Source organism: Dioscorea cayenensis, chromosome 5 (genome assembly GCF_009730915.1).
Source record: "Dioscorea cayenensis subsp. rotundata cultivar TDr96_F1 chromosome 5, TDr96_F1_v2_PseudoChromosome.rev07_lg8_w22 25.fasta, whole genome shotgun sequence".
Taxonomy (NCBI): domain Eukaryota; kingdom Viridiplantae; phylum Streptophyta; class Magnoliopsida; order Dioscoreales; family Dioscoreaceae; genus Dioscorea; species Dioscorea cayenensis.
Window position 1 is genome coordinate 3115577 of NC_052475.1, and position 21687 is coordinate 3137263.

At 29.8% G+C, this 21687-nt stretch overlaps 3 protein-coding genes across 3 annotated transcripts; 2 read left to right on the forward strand and 1 right to left on the reverse strand.

The window, feature by feature from the left end:
* Positions 1-6276: 6276 nt before the first annotated feature.
* Positions 6277-8073, forward strand: LOC120262136 (protein SHORT-ROOT-like). The gene has a single exon (XM_039270201.1). It carries the CDS (start codon positions 6349-6351, stop codon positions 7729-7731), a length of 1383 nt encoding a protein of 460 aa, XP_039126135.1. The 5' UTR covers positions 6277-6348; the 3' UTR covers positions 7732-8073.
* A 6340-nt stretch (positions 8074-14413) lies between these two features.
* On the forward strand, positions 14414-16731 carry LOC120262450 (60S ribosomal protein L38). Its single transcript, XM_039270556.1, has 3 exons — positions 14414-14519; positions 15751-15934; positions 16506-16731. Exons 1-3 carry the CDS (start codon positions 14517-14519, stop codon positions 16526-16528), a joined length of 210 nt encoding a protein of 69 aa, XP_039126490.1. The 5' UTR covers positions 14414-14516; the 3' UTR covers positions 16529-16731.
* A 223-nt stretch (positions 16732-16954) lies between these two features.
* Positions 16955-19695, reverse strand: LOC120262449 (dehydrogenase/reductase SDR family member 7-like). Its single transcript, XM_039270555.1, has 12 exons — positions 19456-19695; positions 19290-19345; positions 19164-19197; positions 18779-18877; positions 18531-18679; positions 18395-18433; positions 18216-18308; positions 18029-18127; positions 17847-17933; positions 17577-17660; positions 17391-17456; positions 16955-17259 (listed from the first exon to the last, which is right to left on the reverse strand). Exons 1-12 carry the CDS (start codon positions 19538-19540, stop codon positions 17167-17169), a joined length of 984 nt encoding a protein of 327 aa, XP_039126489.1. The 5' UTR covers positions 19541-19695; the 3' UTR covers positions 16955-17166.
* Positions 19696-21687: the final 1992 nt, after the last annotated feature.

The following is a 21687-nucleotide window of genomic DNA, read 5'->3' on the forward strand; positions in this document are numbered from 1 at the left end:
AGAGCTAACCTGCTCTAAGAACAGACACTAACATGGACAGCCTAGCTTTGCCACCTTTTTATTTTTTATTTTTTTATTTTTATTTACCACCTTTTTCATTTTATCGGGTGACTTGATATTTGGTTCTCATCTATGTATTATTTATATATATAATATTAATATGAAGATAGATTTATATGAGTCATATGACTACTTTAACTCTTTTCATCCAACAGTGGAAATATCAAATCAATGAATGTTGATCTTTTTTTTCAGCTTTTTCTTTTTTTCTCTTCTTTTGCAGCCATGCATGTTCACTTTGTTCAATGGTGGACAGAGAGACACTGAGAAGTGATTTTGGTTAACCAACTTAATAACATCTCTAATTATATATATATATATATATATATATATATATAATATTTTGAGTTCAATTTAGAAGAGTTAACATACCTTTAAGAGAAAAACAACAATTATAATCTTATTTGTATCGTTAGTGAAATTTCATTTGTTATATTTTTTCATGGTTTTGAGAAATTCTCTGTTTACTCTCTATTTGTTCAGTAATATTTGTTTTGTTAATGTTTTGATTTTATATTTTACTTTTTATCAGTTTTATTGACCCTATAATTATACATCTATAACATGTGTATGTCAAGTTACATAAGAAATTGCCTTGGTAATTAGTTGTCCTCTAGTATTATTCTTTTATCTATTAATAATTTAATATAAACAAATTGCACCATGTTAAATGTAGTTCCTCTTGATTAAACCATCTTATTGTGAATCTCTTTAAATTTTTTTTTTTAAAAAAAAAAAAACATACAAGCGACAAGAACGAGCCGACAACAACTCAACTATCCATTATTCAACTAGAAACACAAAACTATCAATACAGTCAAAATCGATAGCTTAGAAGATATGTCTAAAGATTTATGCTAATATTAAATTATCTTTAAAAAAAAAAAACTTTTTTGACGATTTTAAAAAAAAACTTGACAACAAAGAGTTTTCGTCAAGATTTCTAACTGTACTTGGGATTTTTTTTATTATTTTTTTTTTATTGTGACACATAAGAAAACTATTTAAGTAAAATTAAAGTTTCACATGACAAAAATATCCTCACACAAAACCTAACACAGAGCATATAATAATCAACATAACATAAATGAGGATAACAAATCAAAATGTATAGAGAAAGTAGAGCTATGATGTTTAACATTGAAGAAAGACATTTAATTTGTTAGGTTTATATTATTCTATTTGAGTTAAACCTAGGAGAAATTAATTCTAATGTTTTGAGTCATAACTACAGTTGAAGGAATGAAAAATAATTAAACTCAAAGAATAAAAGTAAAGAGATAAACTTTGGAGAAAATTATCATTATCGTTATTATGGTTGTTGTTAATATTAGTATTTTATATTATAACAAAGGTTTTAGAAGAGAGGTTTTCTTGTAATTGAAGATGAAGATAAAAGAATAATTTTTATTATTTTCGCACTACAAAAGTGTTTGTGGTCTTTTGAGTTTAGAAATTAATTAACATTGCAAGAAAATATTTATATAGTTGTCTTGTGATCTTTAAAATAGCATACTTGATTTAATTCTTTTATATCCAATCTTGTGGCTTTACTATTTTTAGTTTTTCACATATATTTCAGTATTCTAAATTTATGTTTATCGATTCATTAATTAACCCATTATGATAATTATCTAATGTTTTCTTAAATTTCCTAAGCTAACATATTGCTTATCTTGCTCATCTATTCCAATATAAAATAGTTCACTCTTTATGGTAGATATATACTAATATGAAACAAACAGTTTTTCAAATGCGCTATCAAAATAACTGTATTTTGTAAATTATTATTGTCCAATAAATTAAATTAGAAAGAGAGTGGTTCTTTACTATACAGTAAAGAACCACTCTTTACTGTAAATTAATTAAATACTTATCAAAATAACCCCATGATAGTAAACTCTCTTTACTATACAGTGGTTCTTTCTTAATTAATATGTGTGTGTATATATAACTAACATTTAGGAGTCGTTTGGTATGTGAAAAAATAACAACTTTGCAGAGAAAATAAAGCTTGTGAAAAACATTCACACGTTTGGTTTTAATAAGAACTTTGCAAAGTCGTGGTCTTTATGCAATTACTTTCTTTGTTACCAGAGAAAATAATTCATAGGGGTGAGGGTGTGAAAAAAATTACATAGTGGTTGTGAAAATGTGAGACAAGTGAAATTCCAATACCACCATTTGTTTAAGTAAAAATTCTTCCATTTTTTTCTTGCTTTTGAAAACCCTAGAGCAAAACTCTTATGTTTTTCTCTCCTTTCCATAACCCTACCCCAAAATTAATCACTTTTTGGGTCTTTTTTTGGTTTTTTTATTTTTTTATTTTTATTTTTTTGTGATGATTTTTTTTTTAAAACTTTTGCCTTTTTGGAACGGGATTTTGGTTTTTTTGTATGGTTTTAATGAGTTCATTTAATGTTATGAGGATTTAGTGATGGGATGTTGTTTTTATGTATGGTTTTTTATTTTTGTTTTTAAAATTTTATTAACTAGAGTAATCAAGAGCAAAATTGAGAATGAATATAACTTTATATGCAAACCTATTCGTGCCAAATAAAATAATTAACTATACATACATTTTAATTATAATTTTCATGATACATACTAAGCATTGTATTGTTATTTTTTAGAGAAAGTAATTACAGGCAAAAACTTTACAGTAGAAGACTTTGTAAGGAAAGTCTTTCACTGTAAAGCATCAAACGACCTCTTAAAGTTATTAAGGGATATATTAAATTTGATTTTCATTAAAAAAAAAACCAGAAAGGAATAATATATGAAGGAATTTTCAAAATGTAGTAGTACATTGTCACACCAAGAATAGGCTTTGTACCAAGATTTCATGTCAAATTATTTTCCATAGCTCACAATGCAATGCAATGCAATGCAATGCAAGTGGAGGCATGTAACATCACCAAGAAAAAGCTATATAAAGTTTGCTACTTTTTGTTGGGACATAGATGCATGGGCTCTAATCCTTTTGAGGAAATGATTGCCTAAAAACATGTAGAGTATGTACTTCTTTCATCAAAGTTTTTGAAAGCATTTGAATAGTCTTTATAATCCAAGTTCATGCAGAACATGTTTGGGAAAAGCAGAGGAAAGGAATTAAGTGCTCTTTCTCTCTCTCTTAATTTTCTTGCTATGTTTGGTGTGTTTTGGCACCACATTTAGCCTCTAATGATTGGGAGGCATTTGTTTTTATTAAATATAATAATTAATTCTATATCATTTAAATTAATAATTATATTAGTTTATATAGGTTTTTTTTTTACAAAGTGAACATGAGCACTGCCCTACTATAAAAAGGGGTTGGTAACGAATCCTCAGTTATGGATACAGACTTACAGGCCAAAATTGATGTGCTAGGTGGATGCACGGTTGGACATTTTATTCTCAATTGTACACATACCCCTAATTGTATATGCGCTTGTCGTATTTGTTTAAAAAAATAAATAAATTATTATTCATATTAATTATCAAGCATGAGAAGGGATTTGACCTCTCAACCTCTGACATGGGACTCCCATGTTTTATCATTGAATTATACCAACATTGGCTATATAGGTTTTTTTTAATGAGCCAAATTCAATTGCTTAATAAAAAATTATAAAATAAATGATTAATTTGTACATCACATAACTAAAAAAAACTAGCACATATCTATACCAATTAATTAAACATATGTTGCTTATATATATATATATATATATATATATATAATTTAAAAAGAGAAACACTAAATATATATATAATTTAAATATCAAGATTAGGTGAATATTAATTATCATTGGTATATGATAATATAGATTCCTTGGTCTTGGTTTTATCTATGGACCTTCTCAAGCTCTCTATTGATTGTTTTGTTTCTTTGCAAATTTGAACTCTTCTTGCAAATAATTGAGTTACCAATTGTTTAGATGGTTCCAAGAAGAAGAATAATATATGTCTCTTGTTTTTGGCTTCTTATAAAACTAAAGCTCATATATTGGTTGTTTAAATAGTAAATTAATCAATACAGATGGGAAAATCCTTGATTGATGTTTTTGTCCATAAGACTATAACCGAATTAAGCACTATTAAAAGAATTAGTTTAAATATTATAATATTATATATATAACCCAAAGAATTTTTTGTCCCTTTCTTTAAAACTAGTTGGTTAGTATTGCCTATTATAAATATTTAATGATAAATATGTTTCACAAAGGCCAGTAAATCCACTGGTTGATAAATAAATAAACAAGTTTTTTAACCAAATAATTTTATGTGTTTTGGTGTCTTTCACTAATTCAGACTCATATTGAATAAGCGGTTAAATATTTGACTCTTATGTAAAAGATCAAAGATTCGACTCTTCATAAATACATGATTGAGGTGTAATTAGAGTGTGTTGAGTTGTCCCTATTTTTTTAAAAAAAATCAGACTTATTATATGTGACATGTATTTTCAATATGAGACATCATGATAATATAAAAAGTTGAAACAAATAAATTTGTCAAATTCATGCATAAAAGATTGAATATATTCTTACATTAACAGTCAAGATGAACAAAAACCTTTCTTTAAAAACCGGTGGTTATTTTTTTAAAAAAATAGTAAATGGTAACATTTAAAAAAAAATTTAATATATATGAAGATTTGACACCTTGTTGATTTATCTCAAGGTACCATTTGAGATTGGGAGACATATCTATTCCTAGGTGAACCTTAAGTGACATGAATATATATATAGGCTTCTTGGAAGTGATAGCTATATATATGTCAACCATGAAATAGAAGAAAGCACCCTTGAACAAAAGTTAAAAAGAAAGATGTTGGCTTTATAACTTTACTAGTGATTATAAAAACATTATTGTATGTATGCTCCTGTTTATATCTTCTTCTAATGATATTGATATCACTTTTGTTGTTTCTCATGCATACCTACTTAATTACAAGAGCTGGTGTAGTATAAGTAGATTATGGAACACGTATATAATAATTATTATAATAATGATAATACTATATATAAAAAACAACAACTTGTAGATTTTTGTTTGTATTATGATTAGTTAGTTTTTTATTTTTTTAATAAAACTAGAAGAGATATACAATTCAATGATACTAGTAGAACATTGTGTTGTTTATACGGTACAAGTTATCAATTTGTTAATATGAATTTAATTCCACGAATGTTGCTATTGAATTTTTTAAATATATGAGTATTAATTTGGTACTTTTCATAAAATTTAAATTGTTTTGAAATTTGATTTATATTTATTATTTAATTAAAAATCTCGTTATTCTTTTATTTAAAGAGGAAAATAAATATGATGGTATAATTAGAATATAAAAGTAATATTCACTGGTTATAAGCATGAAAATACTATATTATTTTGACATGGTGGAAATTTATTAATATATATTCATTATTTATATATCTATGCTAGCTAGCTGAGTTCATGTTTAATAAATTAATGTTTAATATTTTGTATATATAGTAACATTTTATATTTAATCAGTAATAAGCAAACTTAGTGTGATAGTATTTGGTCAAGATTATAGAATATATAAAGATAGACCTAGAAAATATTTAGCAAAATATTTACAAAATAATCTCTGAATTTGGTTTGTTTAGTTTGAATATTTTTACTAGAGTAATATGGAAAGAAATAATTTATGTAGTGGACTCTAAATTATTGGAATGGCCTATTGTTTAAGTATATTATAATTATTAAATATATTTAATATATTTTATTTATTAAAAAAATTAACTATAAAACAGTTAAATCATCATCTAACTATTATTGTTTTATTATAAATATAACCCGGAGTGGAGTTAATATCACTTAAAAAAAATATATTGTAATGTATTATATATAAATATATAATAAGTATGCACAAATTGCGATCATATATTAATATATTAAAATTTATGAACAAAATCACTTTGGAAGGCAGACTAGAAACTCATTCTTGATCTAAAATAATGTGTGTGTATATATATTTCTTGCAAAGCTTAATTAGTAGAGAGAGAGAAAGAGAAGTGAGAGAAGTGAAAGAAGTCATTTCACTATAGCTAAATTGGTCGACAAGAACATTGTGATGAAGATGATGTTGATATATCCCTTCTATCTTTGTATCACTATGAGTTAAACTTAAACCATAGACCTCTCTACCTACACCTATCACTAGGGTTTCCTCCATAAAACCACACATCTCTCAAACACTAATCAATTTTCAACTTCATCTCTCTCGCCCTCTCTCTCCCATCTTCTTCCTTAATCCCTTCATGAAACTTGTTCATGGATATCTCCCTCCCTTCTCCCAAACCACCTCCTCATTCAATCTTAATCCACTCTCATAAACACCTTCTTCATCATCATCATCATCATCAAGCAAGCATGCAAAACTCAAGCTACCATCATCATGCAACAACAACAATGAGCATCACAACTAGTACTAGTAGTAGCACAAATGATGAGAAGAAATGGGCTGAAAAGTTGTTGAGAGAGTGTGCAAAGGCTATCTCTGACAAGGACTCAACTAAAATCCATCACTTTCTTTGGATGTTGAATGAGCTCTCTTCCCCTTATGGAGATACTGACCAAAAGCTTGCTTCTTATTTCCTCCAAGCTCTCTTCTGCAAAGCCACTGATTCAGGTGACCGTAGTTTCAACACTTTGATTTCCATAGCCGAGAAAAACCATTGCTTTGAGACTGCTCGCAAGGTCATCCTTAAGTTTCAAGAAGTGAGTCCTTGGACAACCTTTGGTCATGTTGCTTCTAATTGTGCTATCTTGGAAGCATTGGAAGGAGAAGCAAAACTTCATATTATTGATATGAGTAACACCTATTGCACTCAATGGCCTACATTGCTTGAAGCATTGGCCACACGGAATGACGATACGCCGCATTTGAGGCTATCGGTGGTGGTATCGGCGAGAGCCGGTGGTACTGTGATCAAGGAAATAGGACAAAGGATGGAGAAGTTTGCAAGATTGATGGGAGTGCCATTTGAGTTTCAAGTAGTGAGTGGGTTCACAAGGTTGGGGGAGCTCAAGAAGGAGGATTTCAGTCTCCGGGAAGACGAGGTGGTGGCCATTAACCTCATCGGTGCCTTACGGAGAGTTAACATCGATGAAAGAAGTGATTTCTTGAGAATGATTCATCAGCTAAAGCCAAAGGTGGTGACAGTGGTGGAAGAAGAGGCTGATTTCACTAGTAACAAGGATGTGTTTGTGATGTGCTTTGAAGAGTGCTTGAGATTTTATGGAGTGTTCTTTCAGATGTTGCAGGAGAGTTTTGGGGTGAGTACTAGTAATGAGAGGTTGATGTTGGAAAGGGAATGTTCTAGAAGTATATTGAGTGTTTTGGCTTGTGAAGGGGATGGTGGAGGAGGAGGGAATGGAGAGTATTACTACTGTGAGAGGAGGGAGAAAGGAAGACAATGGAGTGAGAGACTAAGAGGAGTTGAGTTCATGCCAGTGAACTTGAGTGATGATGCATTGGATGATGTTAAGGCTTTGTTGAAGAGGTATCAAGGTGGATGGTCACTTGTGACTAGTACTAAGAACAGTACTAGTTCTCAAGGGGAGGATGATGATGATGATCATGGTTGCTTTGGGGTGTATTTGGCTTGGAAGGATGAGGCTGTTGTTTGGGCATCAGCTTGGAAACCTTCATGAAAGATGATGATGATTATGTTGTTATGTATGTTTTTTATAATGGTTTGAGTTAGTATGAAATGTTGAAGAAGAAGAAGAAGAAGAAGAAGAAGAAGAAGAAGAAGAAGAATAAGTGGATGCATGGGATTTTGATTAGTTTTGATATTGAGAGAGGAAGAGTATAATTATTAATGTATTATGTATACTTTTTTCTTTTATCTTTCTTGTTTATGGTTGGTAGGTTAATTAGGGTGGTTTAGTTTGCTTCTTCTTCTTCTTCTTGGTTTAATTTGCTTGTTTGCTTTGTTGTTTGGTATATGATCAAATGTAGGGTATTTGTTGGTGTTGATCAGATAACATGTACTAGGCCCAAGTTATATATAATATTTAATTGAAGCAAACGCTTAATCTCCGACTTATTCATAGATTTGTAGGAAGTTTCTCTTGTATTGTTGATGGATGGAGAATGAGAGCATTCCCTTTTTTATATGAAGTTAAAATTTTTATTATTTCTTAATTGCTTAACAAAGAAAGATAATGGTATACTTAGTACGTTGTTCAACAATAGAATAGAATTATTGGGTGTAATATGAGTCATTTTATGTTCAAATTATATATTATATTAGTTTATAATTGTTTCTTATTAGTACATTAGTGGATTGAATAGCTGTTAATTTGTGATTTTGAATGTGTTCAATTGCAACAAAACAATTAATATTCTTTTTTTAATAATAATTTGGCTCATCGCTTATAGTTAAGCTAACTTATTGCAATTTCATATAACATGTATATAGTTTAATTACATATCATAAAGAGTTAATCTGGTCTCTCATGTAATTCTTGAATTATGATGCTAATGAGTCATTGTTTATCTATCTTTTTCATTAAAAACATGTCTACATTATAAGAGTAGTATAAGTTATTTCAAGAACACATTTTTTTATTAATTAAAGATATGATAACAATGGTTTGTTTGGATGTGTTTTTAAAAATTAAAACTAGCACTTATGATTTTTTTTTTCTCTCTAATCTAGTTCTATCAATTAATTGTTATATTTATTTTTTTACAAGAATAATCATGTTTCTAACTCTTAAAATAGAAAATTTGATAAAAAAAAAATACATATTTTTAGAGAAAAGGAAACATCAATACACACTTCAAGTTGGGAATTTTACTTGAAATTGCGCATTCAAATCCCATCTCATGCATAGATAGTGGCTTACCCATTTTATTGTTTTCTAACAATGACATAGTTCAGCAGTCAAGGTTGGAGAATCTTACTTGGGAGGTCAAGTGTTCAAATCCAATCTCATGTATAAAAGTAGTTTATCTACTTTATTATTTTTCTGAGAACAAAAGCATATCCAACTGGTTTTTAAGTGCTTTGTGTTTGGAGAAAATTTGAGTTCAAATTTCTCAACTTACAAAATGCACAATATATCCCTTATAGGAAGGATAGTGGTTTTTTCTTTCGAGAGTTGCATGGCAAGAGAGATTTATCCCTAAGGGTTATTCAAGCCACCGTATATGATGCGCCTTCATATTTATCTATCTCTTGACATATCTCAAGCGTTTTTTCGTCAAAACCCTTGTTTTGGCATTGTGCATGTACCTACACATATATAAATATACACTCTCTACCCTAAACCCTAAATCTTATAATATATATATAGTTATGTGAACAATGCCAGGGGACTTTCAGTCTTCTAACATACTGGGCGTTCATTTCACTGTAAGTGAGGGGAAGTCAGGAAGTGAGGGAAGTGCCACTTCCTTAAAGTGGGGGGAAGTGATATCACTTCCAGAACTTCTGTGTTCATTTGTTAGAAAGTGAGAACAGAACCGAAGGATTTAGGTATTGGATGAAGTTCTATGAGTTCAAAAAAGACTTTAAAAGTGAAAATAAGTTAGTTTTTATAGATTGACTCACTTTCCCCCACTTCAGTAACAAAAAAAATACTGAAGTCGGTTTAGTTCAAAATCCACTTCAGTCAAAAGTGGGGAAAATGTCATTTCCCCCACTTCAGCACAAATGAACACTAAAAGTGGGGGAAGTCAGACCACTTCCCCCCACTTTTTCCTGAAATGAACGCCCCCTAATTGAATAATATGATTCATCAAAATAAATCACTTTTTCTAAGTATGAACAACCAAAAACATATTGTTGACATGATAGTGTCCCACAAGAAATCAAGTGGGGAACAAGTCTATGTGGGGAGATTGGATTTAATAAAATAGGCTATAACTTCTTGTTTTCTTGCCCAAGCTACCATTAAAATGGGCCCAAGTTTTTACATCCTATTGACTTAGCTCTTTCTGGTGTTCCTTGAGAATGTGCATCTTCTTTCACTATTCAAACACCACTTTCTTTTTCTTTGTGTAACATCATCCTATTCTTAAGACAAACACAAAACAACAATCAAAATCTTGTGTGTAGTTACATGAACATTAGCTTGGCTTTTAGTTATATATAATTGAGAATACAGCGGATCTTTAGAGTGTATTTATAAATATTCATATTTGAGAGTGTATGAGAGTTAAATTTAATATTTTATTGAATGTATCTACAAAGTTAGATTATAAAATTTTGTTTTTAATTAAAGAGATTTCTAAATTTAGATTTGGAAATCATGTATATATGATTTGATGTATTTATAAAGAGATATGGACACCTAGGGTGAGGTTACGCCCACCTAATTGATTATCGGGTTTTATTAATTATAAGAACCCTCTTATATATAAATTGTTTTCATAAAAATTTAAATAATTTTGAAATTAAAAATATTCTAATAAACTCTCTGTAAGTTCCGCCTATAATAACAACTTCAATTCCTTTCACCCTATTCTGATCAACCTTCAAATCTCACATAACATTGACATGACAAATTTGAAAATACTGGATTTAAAAACCAAAAATTTTACTCAGTTTAGTTTAATAATCAATTTGACGTAAAACAAATCTCATTTTTAACCTCAACTAGATTTGGCATTCATTTGAAAATAAAATCTCTTGAAATAAACAAAAGATTTTAAAAGTTCAAATATTTTGAGTTACATGCTCCAAATATTTTAAAACAAACATCATCTAAAACTCTCCTTCATTCTTTCAAATAATAATAAAATAAAACATATGCCAAATACTTTTATTTCTTATGAAAATACTAAAAAAATTGAAAAAGGTTTGATATCCACCAATAATCAGGATAAATGGGTTTCTCTAGCTCTCTTTAATTAATGTGTATAAAACTATTATATTTATATTACCTTAATAACTTGATTTAAATAAAAATCTAATCATAATTGCTATATATAAAATATTACAAATAAAGATTCTATGTTCTATATTTCTGGAATAAAACCCTCTTAATTATTGTGTTAATGCTTCCTTTTGATGGATTTAGATGGATTTGTCATTAATATATCTCTTTTGATGCATATATATATTGATGTATTTTGATACATATATGATTACTACTAATAATAAATCAGTGATTTTATTCATCACCTTTAAAATAATAATAATAATAATAATAATAATAATAATAATAATAATAATAATAATAACATTAGCACTATGTTTTATCAACTTTATAATAACAACAAAACATTAACATGCCTACAAATGTCTCATTGTGTTTCAATCTCTTTATCTTTCTTGTCCTCTCGTTTTTCAACATATTTGAATAAATTCCATGATTTAATTGAAGTGTGGGACACATAATAGTAAACTTATTTGTTTGTCCTCATTTCCTTAAAATGGTTGGACTCTATCATCACTTTTCTCTACATATTTAACATATGAAACAGTATGTTTGATCAAGTCATGCATACTCCTTCCTATAAAACTTGATTAAGGATCTTCAAACAGTCAATTAAATAGTAAATTTGTAGTCACATCAAATTCAAAACAAAATCATAAATTAGAGCTCATTGTTGCATGCATTTGTCTAGTTTTTCAAGTAGTTCACAATCAATATTTCTTGACAAAAAAAAGTTGATAAAACAAGTAGTAATCTTAAGCTTCATCTTACAAAATCTTTGTGAGTGAAGTACATTTATAATTAACATGGTGTTGAACATGATCAATATATATATATATATAAGAATCAAATTTGTACTTATACATGGAAATAAAGGACAACAAGAAAGGAGAGAAAAAACACCAAGCAAATATTATATATTATAAAGGCCTCATAGTTATTTTAGAAAATTAGGGAATGCATGTTTCACAATATTTGGTGGTTATTAAAATATATTGTCTCTTATTAGTTTTGTACATCATTATAGTTGGTGATCAATTAAAGAAGTTGTTTATGTCTAGCATAAAAATTCTTAAGATTTTTAAGATATAATTCAAAATACAAAAATATAAAAGTTGAATAATGTGCCTAATTTGTATAAAATTTGATTTTTTTAAAATAAAAATAAAACTCGAGAGAGAGAAACAGACATCTAGATAAAGTAATAGATTAAAGAATAAATTTTTGTAAATATATTTTTAAAAAATTATTATATTTTAGATAATAAGGATTAATTTGTATAAATTTGATTTTTTAAAATAAAAATAAAACTCGGGAGAGAGAGAGAGAGAGAGAGAGAGGGGTGAGTTCATTTGGGAAGAGGGGCGACCACCCCTCTTCCTCCGTCCTTGAGTAAAAGGGAGAGAGGGGGGAAGAGGGGTCCGTCGGCGACAGGGGGGGCGGCCGCCCCCTGCCCCCTCTCTCCCTCGGCCCCTGGGTACAACTACAGAGCGATTGAGTGAAAGCCAGAAAGTATTATTTTAGTTGTATTGGCAAAGAGAGCCTAATATATATATATATATATATATATATATATATATATATATATATATATATATATATATATATATATAATGGACACCCCTAGATTTAAAATCTTAGGACATTACAGTAACTGTTGAATTTGCATTTGATGGTTATGATAATAAACAATGTGCAACAGTTCGGAATAATGTAAACAGTAAAAAGGAAGCAACACTGGCTCAGTCAAACATACTTAGAAAACATTATCTAAGTACTTACTTAGATAACGTTTTCTCATATATATATATATATATATATATATATATATATATATATATATATATGAATATATAGTCATATTACGTGGGTTTTTTTGCACTAGCATATTAGCCTACACTGATAATTTTTTTGGTAAATCACTGAACTTTAGTCAAATATCATTTTGATCACTGATTTTTAATTTGTTACGAAATGCTTACTAAAATTGCTGATCATTTCGTCGGTAGATCCCCCGATAGATTAGCATCTTCATTAGCTGACGTGGAGGCATGGAAAAGTCCAATCAGTGCACTGGTGGAGGTCTCCATGTCAGCTAATGAAGACGCTAATCCATTAGGTGACCTATTGATGAAATGATTAGTAACTTTAATACGCATTTCGAAACAAATTAAAATTCATTGATCAAAATGATATTTGACCAAAGTCCAGTGATTTACTAAAAACCGATGATTGCTTTCAATACATACTTAAAATAAAATACATCCCAAAATTGACAAAAACGGAGATGCATAAATCCTATTAATAATTATTTTATTTGGGATCAATAGTATAACTTAGTACATCAAAATTATTATTTATGGCTTAATTTTTACAAATACAAACATTCATTAATATTAATTTGTATAAAAGATAATTATATATATATATATAAATTCTAACAATCTATTTATGTATTGTAGTTACGAAATACACTACAATACATTTCTATGAAAATATAATGTCTCTTATTTGTTTTTATAGAAGATCAGTTATTTACCAATTTAGAAAATGTTTGGCTATTTTTCTGTTTTTTACTAATGTGATATATACTTACATAGTCATGGGCATGTGCAGAAAAAGACCACCATTATCTCTTCCGCAGTCATCGGACTAACACGTTGATTGGGTTGCAAGCTCATTCCTATAGCTGCGACCCTTGGTAGTTGGCACCATTACGTCCAATATGTTTCGAACTTTCGAACCCAAATATTGAGCGTCCTATAAACCAAGCCTTTCGTATTGGACTAGTGCCACTAAACCAAAGACCTTTATGACTACCTCTTCATGCATAGTCCTGTTTTGGTAAGTTAAAATATAATTATAGGATAAAATTTTTAATTTATATTTTTTAATACACTCTATTTATGATAACATAAAAAAAAAAAATTATAACTATACTTGTTAACACCAATAGTTGTATAAATTATTTCAAAATATATATATGTATATATATACATACATATATATATATATATATATATATATATATATATATATATATATATATATATATATATATATATATATATATATATATATATATATATATATACAAACGCTCCATTTGTTTTATTTTTATCTAAAAGATTTTTGTATTAATCTAAAATCGACTGACACTTATAAACTTCAATATTTGAACAGAATTTATTATATAATATATAGTGCAAGTAAAGCTAACAATTGTTTCTAGTAAAAATTAAAAAAAATAATATTTAAATTTATTTTTTAACATGAATATGATTTATTCACTTGTAAATAAAAATAAAAATAAATATAAAAAAATATATTGGGCTTAGAAAACGGCAGTGAATGGGCCTGTTGGGTTGGTCTAGAAAGGCCCATTCATAAACAATAAAGGGTATTTAGGTAATTGGACGAGATTAGGGTTTTATCTATTCTCTCCTTCATTTGGGGGTATAAAATCCAGCCGGCGCTCGTAGCTAGGGTTTCTGGATTAGTGTTTGATCGAAATCGGGCGGGCATCTCTGAGATCTCCAACCAAAATGGTACGCTTTTCATCTTCTCGATTGTTGTTCTTTTGTTTTGCATTTTGTATTTTGTATATGTAGGCTAGATCTGTGTTTATTTTGATGTTTTTTTTATCAGTTTGTTTTGGTGAATTCTGGTATTGAGCTCTGCAATCGATTGCAAAATATGATGAAATGTAGCATTTTTAAATTGCTGGTAATTGCTCTGCATTAGTGTTGGATGGATTCCATGACACATGAACTGCTGTTGTGTATGTGTGGATTTTATGTAGTTGGTGCATTGACGGGGAAATGTTCATGTTTGATCGAACATTGATGAAATTTATATGTTGTTTGTATAAATTGCGGATTTTTAATATCCTGTTTGAAGATCAATTCAGTAGCTTTGTGAAGATAGTTTCTTTTCATGCTCTTATTGTTCGGATGTCCTTTGGCTAGGTTTTTGTTAGGGTTTGTTTTCTCTGGGTGTGTTTTCTGCTGATTCTGTTAAATGTCTATTGTGCTAATTGTGGGTGTTGCGTGACCTGTTTGAAGATCAATGGAGTTGATTTCTGAAGATCTTTTGCTTTCTTTGTTTTGGATGTTGTTCTGGCTAGGTTTATGTCAGTGTTTGTCTTCTTTGTCTAGTGTTTCCTGCTGATATGTAAAGTTTTTTGTTTTTGGTTAAATTTCTGTATTTGTGCAAATTGTGGGTATTGCATGGCCTGTTTTCAAATCAACTGAGTGGATTTCTGAAGAAAATTTCTTTTCATGCTCTCCATTCTGTGATGTACTAAGACTAGGTTTATGTTTCGGTTTGTCATCTTTGGGTGGTATTTCAGATTGGTATGTAATTTTTTTTTTGGTTAAATATCTATATTTGTGTAAAATTGTGGGTATTGCATAGCCTGTTTGGGGATCAATTTAGTAGATTTATGAAGATACTTTATTTTCATTCTCCTTTTCGAGATGTCCTTCCCTAGGTTTTCATTAGTGTTTGTCTTCAATGGGGTGTTAAGGGCTGATTTGTATTAAGGGTTCTTATGAAGATACTTGATATTTATTTTTTTTTTGGGGTATTTTGTGCAAATTGTGGGTATTTCATGGACTGTTTGAATGTCAATGAAATAGATTTCTGATGATAATGTTTTTTGTGCATTCCTTGTTTGGATGTCCGTGAGCTAGGTTATGTTAGGATTTGTCTTCTTTGGGTGTCGTTTTGGGTTGATATATAAAGTGTTATTGTTAAATATCTATGTTTGTTGTTCAGCCAAAGCAGATACATGAGATCAAGGATTTCCTTCTCACAGCAAGAAGGAAAGATGCTCGCTCAGTAAAGATCAAGAGGAGCAAAGATGTTGTCAAGTTCAAGGTTCGATGCTCCAAATATCTGTACACACTCTGTGTGTTTGATCCAGAGAAGGCTGACAAGCTGAAGCAGTCTCTTCCTCCTGGTCAGTCGTACCTTCTATGCTGGCATATTTTCGCTTAGTTTTTTCTTTTTCTTTTTTTAATTTCTATGGTTCACTTCTAAATATTGCATTACATCATGTATGGTTGCTTTCCATTCTGGTAAGAGATTAAAATTTAAAACTTCGGCAGTTTTCAGACTTTAGTACTTGCTATACATAGATTCTCTGGATTTGGTCTCATCGATTTAGGGCACTTATGTCATTTTTGTGGCCTTTGTTGAACAACCATTCCAAACTTGTCAATCCCAAATGCTTAAAGATAATTTTTGCATCATGTAGTAGAGTCAAGCCAAATACAGGGTAGCACCAAGCACTATTTAGTTTGAACCTAGGGCAATTGATATAGTAGCTTGTCGAGCCAAATGCTGATTCATGAATGCATTGAAGGGTGGTGAGTTTGATCCCTTTATGACCGTCTTATGTTACTGTCTGTCTTATTTCCATTTTCTTGGTAATTTATTACTCGCCTTTTGCAACAATATGTCTGATGTTGTGTGGAATCTTTCTTTGACTGTTGATTGTTTCTTTATTTATTTTTCTGCTTTATGTGCAGGTTTGAGTGTTCAAGATCTGTGAAGAAGGAACTTGCTGATTATTTTATTAATTGAGAATTTCCGAGACTCCTTGCAGCTTGTTATTTTGGTTTTAGCAGCATAATGTGTTCTATTTTGTGCTTTAGGTCTTGAGATTACCCTCTTATTTTGTATCGCAACAAAGTTTTGTGTTACCTGATTTTTGGTGACATTAGCAATCAATTTGAGTAGATTTTGAACTCTAAACATTTCAATCTCTATAATTTCGTTTGCAAAATGTTTCTGCACTGATAAATCCATCATGATCTTATTTTTCTGGGAAATCATATCAGGGTTATATCTTTGTTTGATCATGTACAAAGTCAACACAAGCAGGCAAAGTTGTGACTGTTCATGTAGTTCTTGTAACATTTAAAAAAAAAATTGAACAATATGCGAATGCACAAAGATAACCTTGCAAACATTGACATTCTGGATAATACAATTTATAAAAGGGTGCAAAACCAACACCAAAATTGTAAACCATTCTCATGTTTCTTATTGATGACATACATATGGGAGACTGTCATCCTCATCTTCTTATTAAAACAAGATTAAAAAAAAAGAGATACTGGCGTAGAGATTGCCCATTATGTGAAATTACATATACATTCACAAAATCAATTTCAGCAGAGGTGCTGATTACCCTGTTTTTTCTTTCTTTTTGCCGAAGAACAATGTCATGAGAGAAATGTTCCCTCCGGTCTGTGCGAATTCCACACGGTTACTGCCAATCTACAAGATCAAGAAAACACCAGACATGAATATAACTGAAGTCATTTAGGCTACATTCAGTTTCATAAAATATTGGTGACAAAATGCAATAGGCAACAATGCTTAAAAATTTGATTACTTAGAAACAGTACCTTGTCCAGGAACCATAAGCCAAGAGTTGGCATGTACTGAGTGAGGTACATTACTGAGAGCACAGGCTGCCAGACAAAAAAAATAGTTGCAAAAGTATCACAAGTTTTGCATAAATGAATCAGATGCTAGCAATTCTAAATTAATATAGAGTTTTTTAATGTCTTCGGTTTGAAGAGAATAATAACCTGGTTTGCAATCCAAACTTCCTTCAGCTTATGAGTTGCTGCGGTGATGATTAGATGAACACATCGGTCTGTTGTTACAGGTTTCTACAATGAAACATTCAGTTAAGTAGAATTAATCACCATAATTTATGCTAGGAATATGCTAATAATAAGAGTAGAAGAATTAATACTATGACATAATTTTTGAATTATGATTTCTACAGTCGATGATCACCGTACTAAATCAAAATTTCTTGATCAGGGAGTTGAAGAGAAAGGCAAAATAGATACCTCTGCAGAATTAGTTCCCTTAAACAGTGGTTTTGTGGCGATTGGCCCAGGACAAACAACGGTGACATTGATGCCTTTCTGAATTAGCTACACAAAGAGATGGGAATACAGAGGTTGATCAATGCTTGCATTATTAACACAAAGAATAAGTGCATGTAATGAATACATAGAGTGATCGATACCTCTGAACGCAAAGTGTGGAAGTACCCATTTAGAGCGAATTTGGAGGCTGAACCCACAGTTTGACCTGGTACAGGGCATTTTCCTGCAGTACTGCTCATCTGCAGGTTAACATTAACTTTCAGTCTTGAACATCTATTTCATTCTTTAAATAAGGTAAATTTCGAGCGAAATTCTTTTGTAACTTACCACAATGAAATGTCCTCCTCCCCTTTCAATCATAAATGGAGCAATAAGCCTAGTGAGATTTATCGTTCCCAGGACATTCGTTTTAATAATAGTCTATGTAAATAAAAGAAAACATATAAAATTTATAAACTTTAGATTTCAAAGAATGATATGATATAAATTTCAGAAATTTCATATACCAGGACAGTTTCACTGGTTATTTCCAGAGCTGGTATTGGCTGTAGAGAAAGCAGAAAACTTAAGCCAATAAACTTCAAAGCTTAGAACATAATTTATGAAATGAGAGGAAAAGGAAAAAACTTAAAGAGTGCTTACAAGAGGATCATCCCCTGCATTGTGGACCATGTAATAAACACCAGCACCAGAAAAGAAAGACTCCGACTTCTTAACAGCTTCTCTAAGGAACTCTTCATCGGATGTTAAATCGAACGACAAAACTTCAACTTCAGCATTGGGATATTTACCTGTTCCAAACAACATCGGAAAACAAAGAACAGATTGATTCATTACACACACAAAATACTATCCATTCAGGTGCCTCACAACATATCAAACATCCTTACCAAGGAGTTCGGCTTTGACTTTCTCCAAATCTGCAACATTTCTCGCAGAAATTATCACCTTGGCACCTAACTCTACAAACTGTCTAGCAAGCTCCTTTCCTAAAAGCTCCACAATGAAGTTATAAGTATCATATTTATCCATTTTTAAGCTTTCTTACATCATATACATTCAGAGTATTCGACAATGCCCGTCCAAATACTCTCCAAAACACAGACCAGAGAGAGAGATAGATCATAAAGAGCATAACTATGATAAATGATTCAATGTAATTGATATGAAATTAATAATTATGGAAAGAATTAGATATATTGACCACACAGTGAGAAAAACTCTTCAATCCAATTCAAACACAAACATCAATAATTTAATCAAAGAAAAGCTCACCAATTCCCTTGCTTCCACCTGTAATCCAAGCAACCTGTAAATCAAATTTCACCAACTTCCAATCAAAATCCCCCTAAAAAAAGAGTTCAAGATTTCAAAGAAAAGAAGAAAATCCTCTAAACTCACCTTGCCTTCAACTTCCGATCTCTTGGGTCCCCCTTTCGAGAGCAATGTTAAATCAGCTACAAATCCCCAAATCAACAAAACACCCATTAAAACCAAACAAAAATCACATCTTTTCTATAAAATTAACAATAAAAACAAATAAAAAGGGAGGAATGAGAGGAATCACCATCAGCGAGGGCGAATCTCACGATTCTCACAAGAATAACCAAGAAGACAAAGATCACAACCCCAAGTGCTATCAAATCCCACATCTTCTCCCTTGTTTTGGACCTCCAATGCTTCAATGACTTCAATCCCCACTCCCACTACCACTACTCACTATATAGAGCTCGCCATTAGAGAGAGAGAGAGATGACGTTGGAGCATGGCCTCCATTGTTGAACCTTGGAACGAAGGCAAAGAGCAAACCTACCAGGAAATGCCTCGAGATTAGATCTCATGGGAATCTTAAAGTGATTTTAACGGTTCAGATTGACGGACAACGATAGCTGATGTCAGGTCAAACCCGTCGATCGCCGGGGAGACTCCCGGGAATTTCAAAATGTTTGGAAATTTGCACTTAAGTCCCTTGACGTTTGAAACTTTTTAATGGTCCCTGAAAGTTTACAGATTTTCTCATTAGTCACTCTTTTTTTTGACCAGACTTTTTTTTTTTTTGTTCTTTAGTTATTCAACTTAGACCGTCAAATAAGGTTTCTATTTTTTTAATTTTAATTTTTTTTTTGACCTGATGTCAATATGATTATGTTGTTTTAAAAATTTTATTAGAAATTTTTATTTAACAATATGTTTTATGTTATTTGGATTTTTATGGAGTGAGAAATTGTTAATAGTTTGAAATTTTACTACCAAACTCTTTTTAAAATAAAAATTTTGAAATAAATAAATTGCTTATTTTTAAGGGAGAATTGGTTATAAATCCCTCAAAAGTTCTAAAATGGTATATTTACCCTCAGAAAAAATATAATTGTATATATACCATTGAAAAATATAGGTAATTGCGGATATGCCCCTACTGTTAGATTCCGATAATCAAATTTGATTAACTATAGTCATAACTTAGATTAAGATATACAAAAGATCAAAAATAACCCTTGTACAACTTAAAAAAACTTTTCAATGGTATATATGCAATGATATAATGGTAATTTTATATATTTGTTATTTGTTAATGGATGGTTTTTTAACTAATTTGAACCCCAAAGGGTATATACGCAATTATGTATATTATTCAAAGGTATGTATGCAATTAACTTTTATTCAGGGGCAAATATGCAATTTCAAAATTTTTTAGGGGTATACCTGCAAAAACCCCTATTTTTAATTAGTGAGGAGGTCAAATCACATGGTGAGAAGGAGAATTCAACCGGCCACATCTCTTGACTCCATAAAGCCAAATTATATGAAGTCAATTAAATAAATAAAATAATATATATTATTTTAGTTTGTAACTTTGAACAATATATGTAAGCTTTATATGTTAATAAATATGAAAAAATTTCTTATTTTCTAGATAAATAAATGAGAAATTCCATAGTGTAGAGCTATAATCTTATCAATTTGTAGATCAATTAGAGTTTAATTCTCAATTTTAAATTAGTTTATGATAGACAAATAGATTGCTTTGTGTATAAACTAAATAAATCATATTTTTAACATTTCGATCTTAGGTTTTATCAGAATTTAGTGATTAAGAGTTATCAAATGAATTAATACTTCAATTTAATACTCTTTTGCTATTTTGAATGTGTAAATAAAAGATTATAAAAATAAAAGAAAAAAAAAAGATAAGGAAGAAAAAAAGACTGAGCTATGATTCTAAATTCAATGTTGATTTTAATAACTATAATGAATTAAGTAGTTTCCTAGCATTTTGATGAATTTTGAATTACAAAATATAATGTGAACTTTTCTTAAATATCTTGCCCTTGATATTATTGAGTTGTTTATTCAATTCTTATCATAATTTCTCTATATATTATTGATTGGCCATCATCAAGATTGATTAAGAAACTTTAGGAAAAACCGTAGATTGAATAGCTTATATCAATTTAATATTGATTTATTTGTAGGATAAAAATATACATATAAAGTAAATTGGTGAAGTCCAAATGAAGTGATTTTTTATGCGTTGGAAATGTAAGAATCAGGTTTATAATTTTGTTATTTTTTGAGTTTTCCTAATTCAAACTGAGTATGTGCATCATTTAATTATTTTTAGGATTGCAGCTTAGTCTTTTTATATATATATATATATATATATATATTTTATTTTTACATTTAAAACAGAAAAAAGAATATCAAGTTAAAATCTTATTTTATTTAATAACTCTGATATACTAAATTTTATTAAAAGAATGAGATCAAAGTCATAAAAATAATATTTCTATTAATTTTA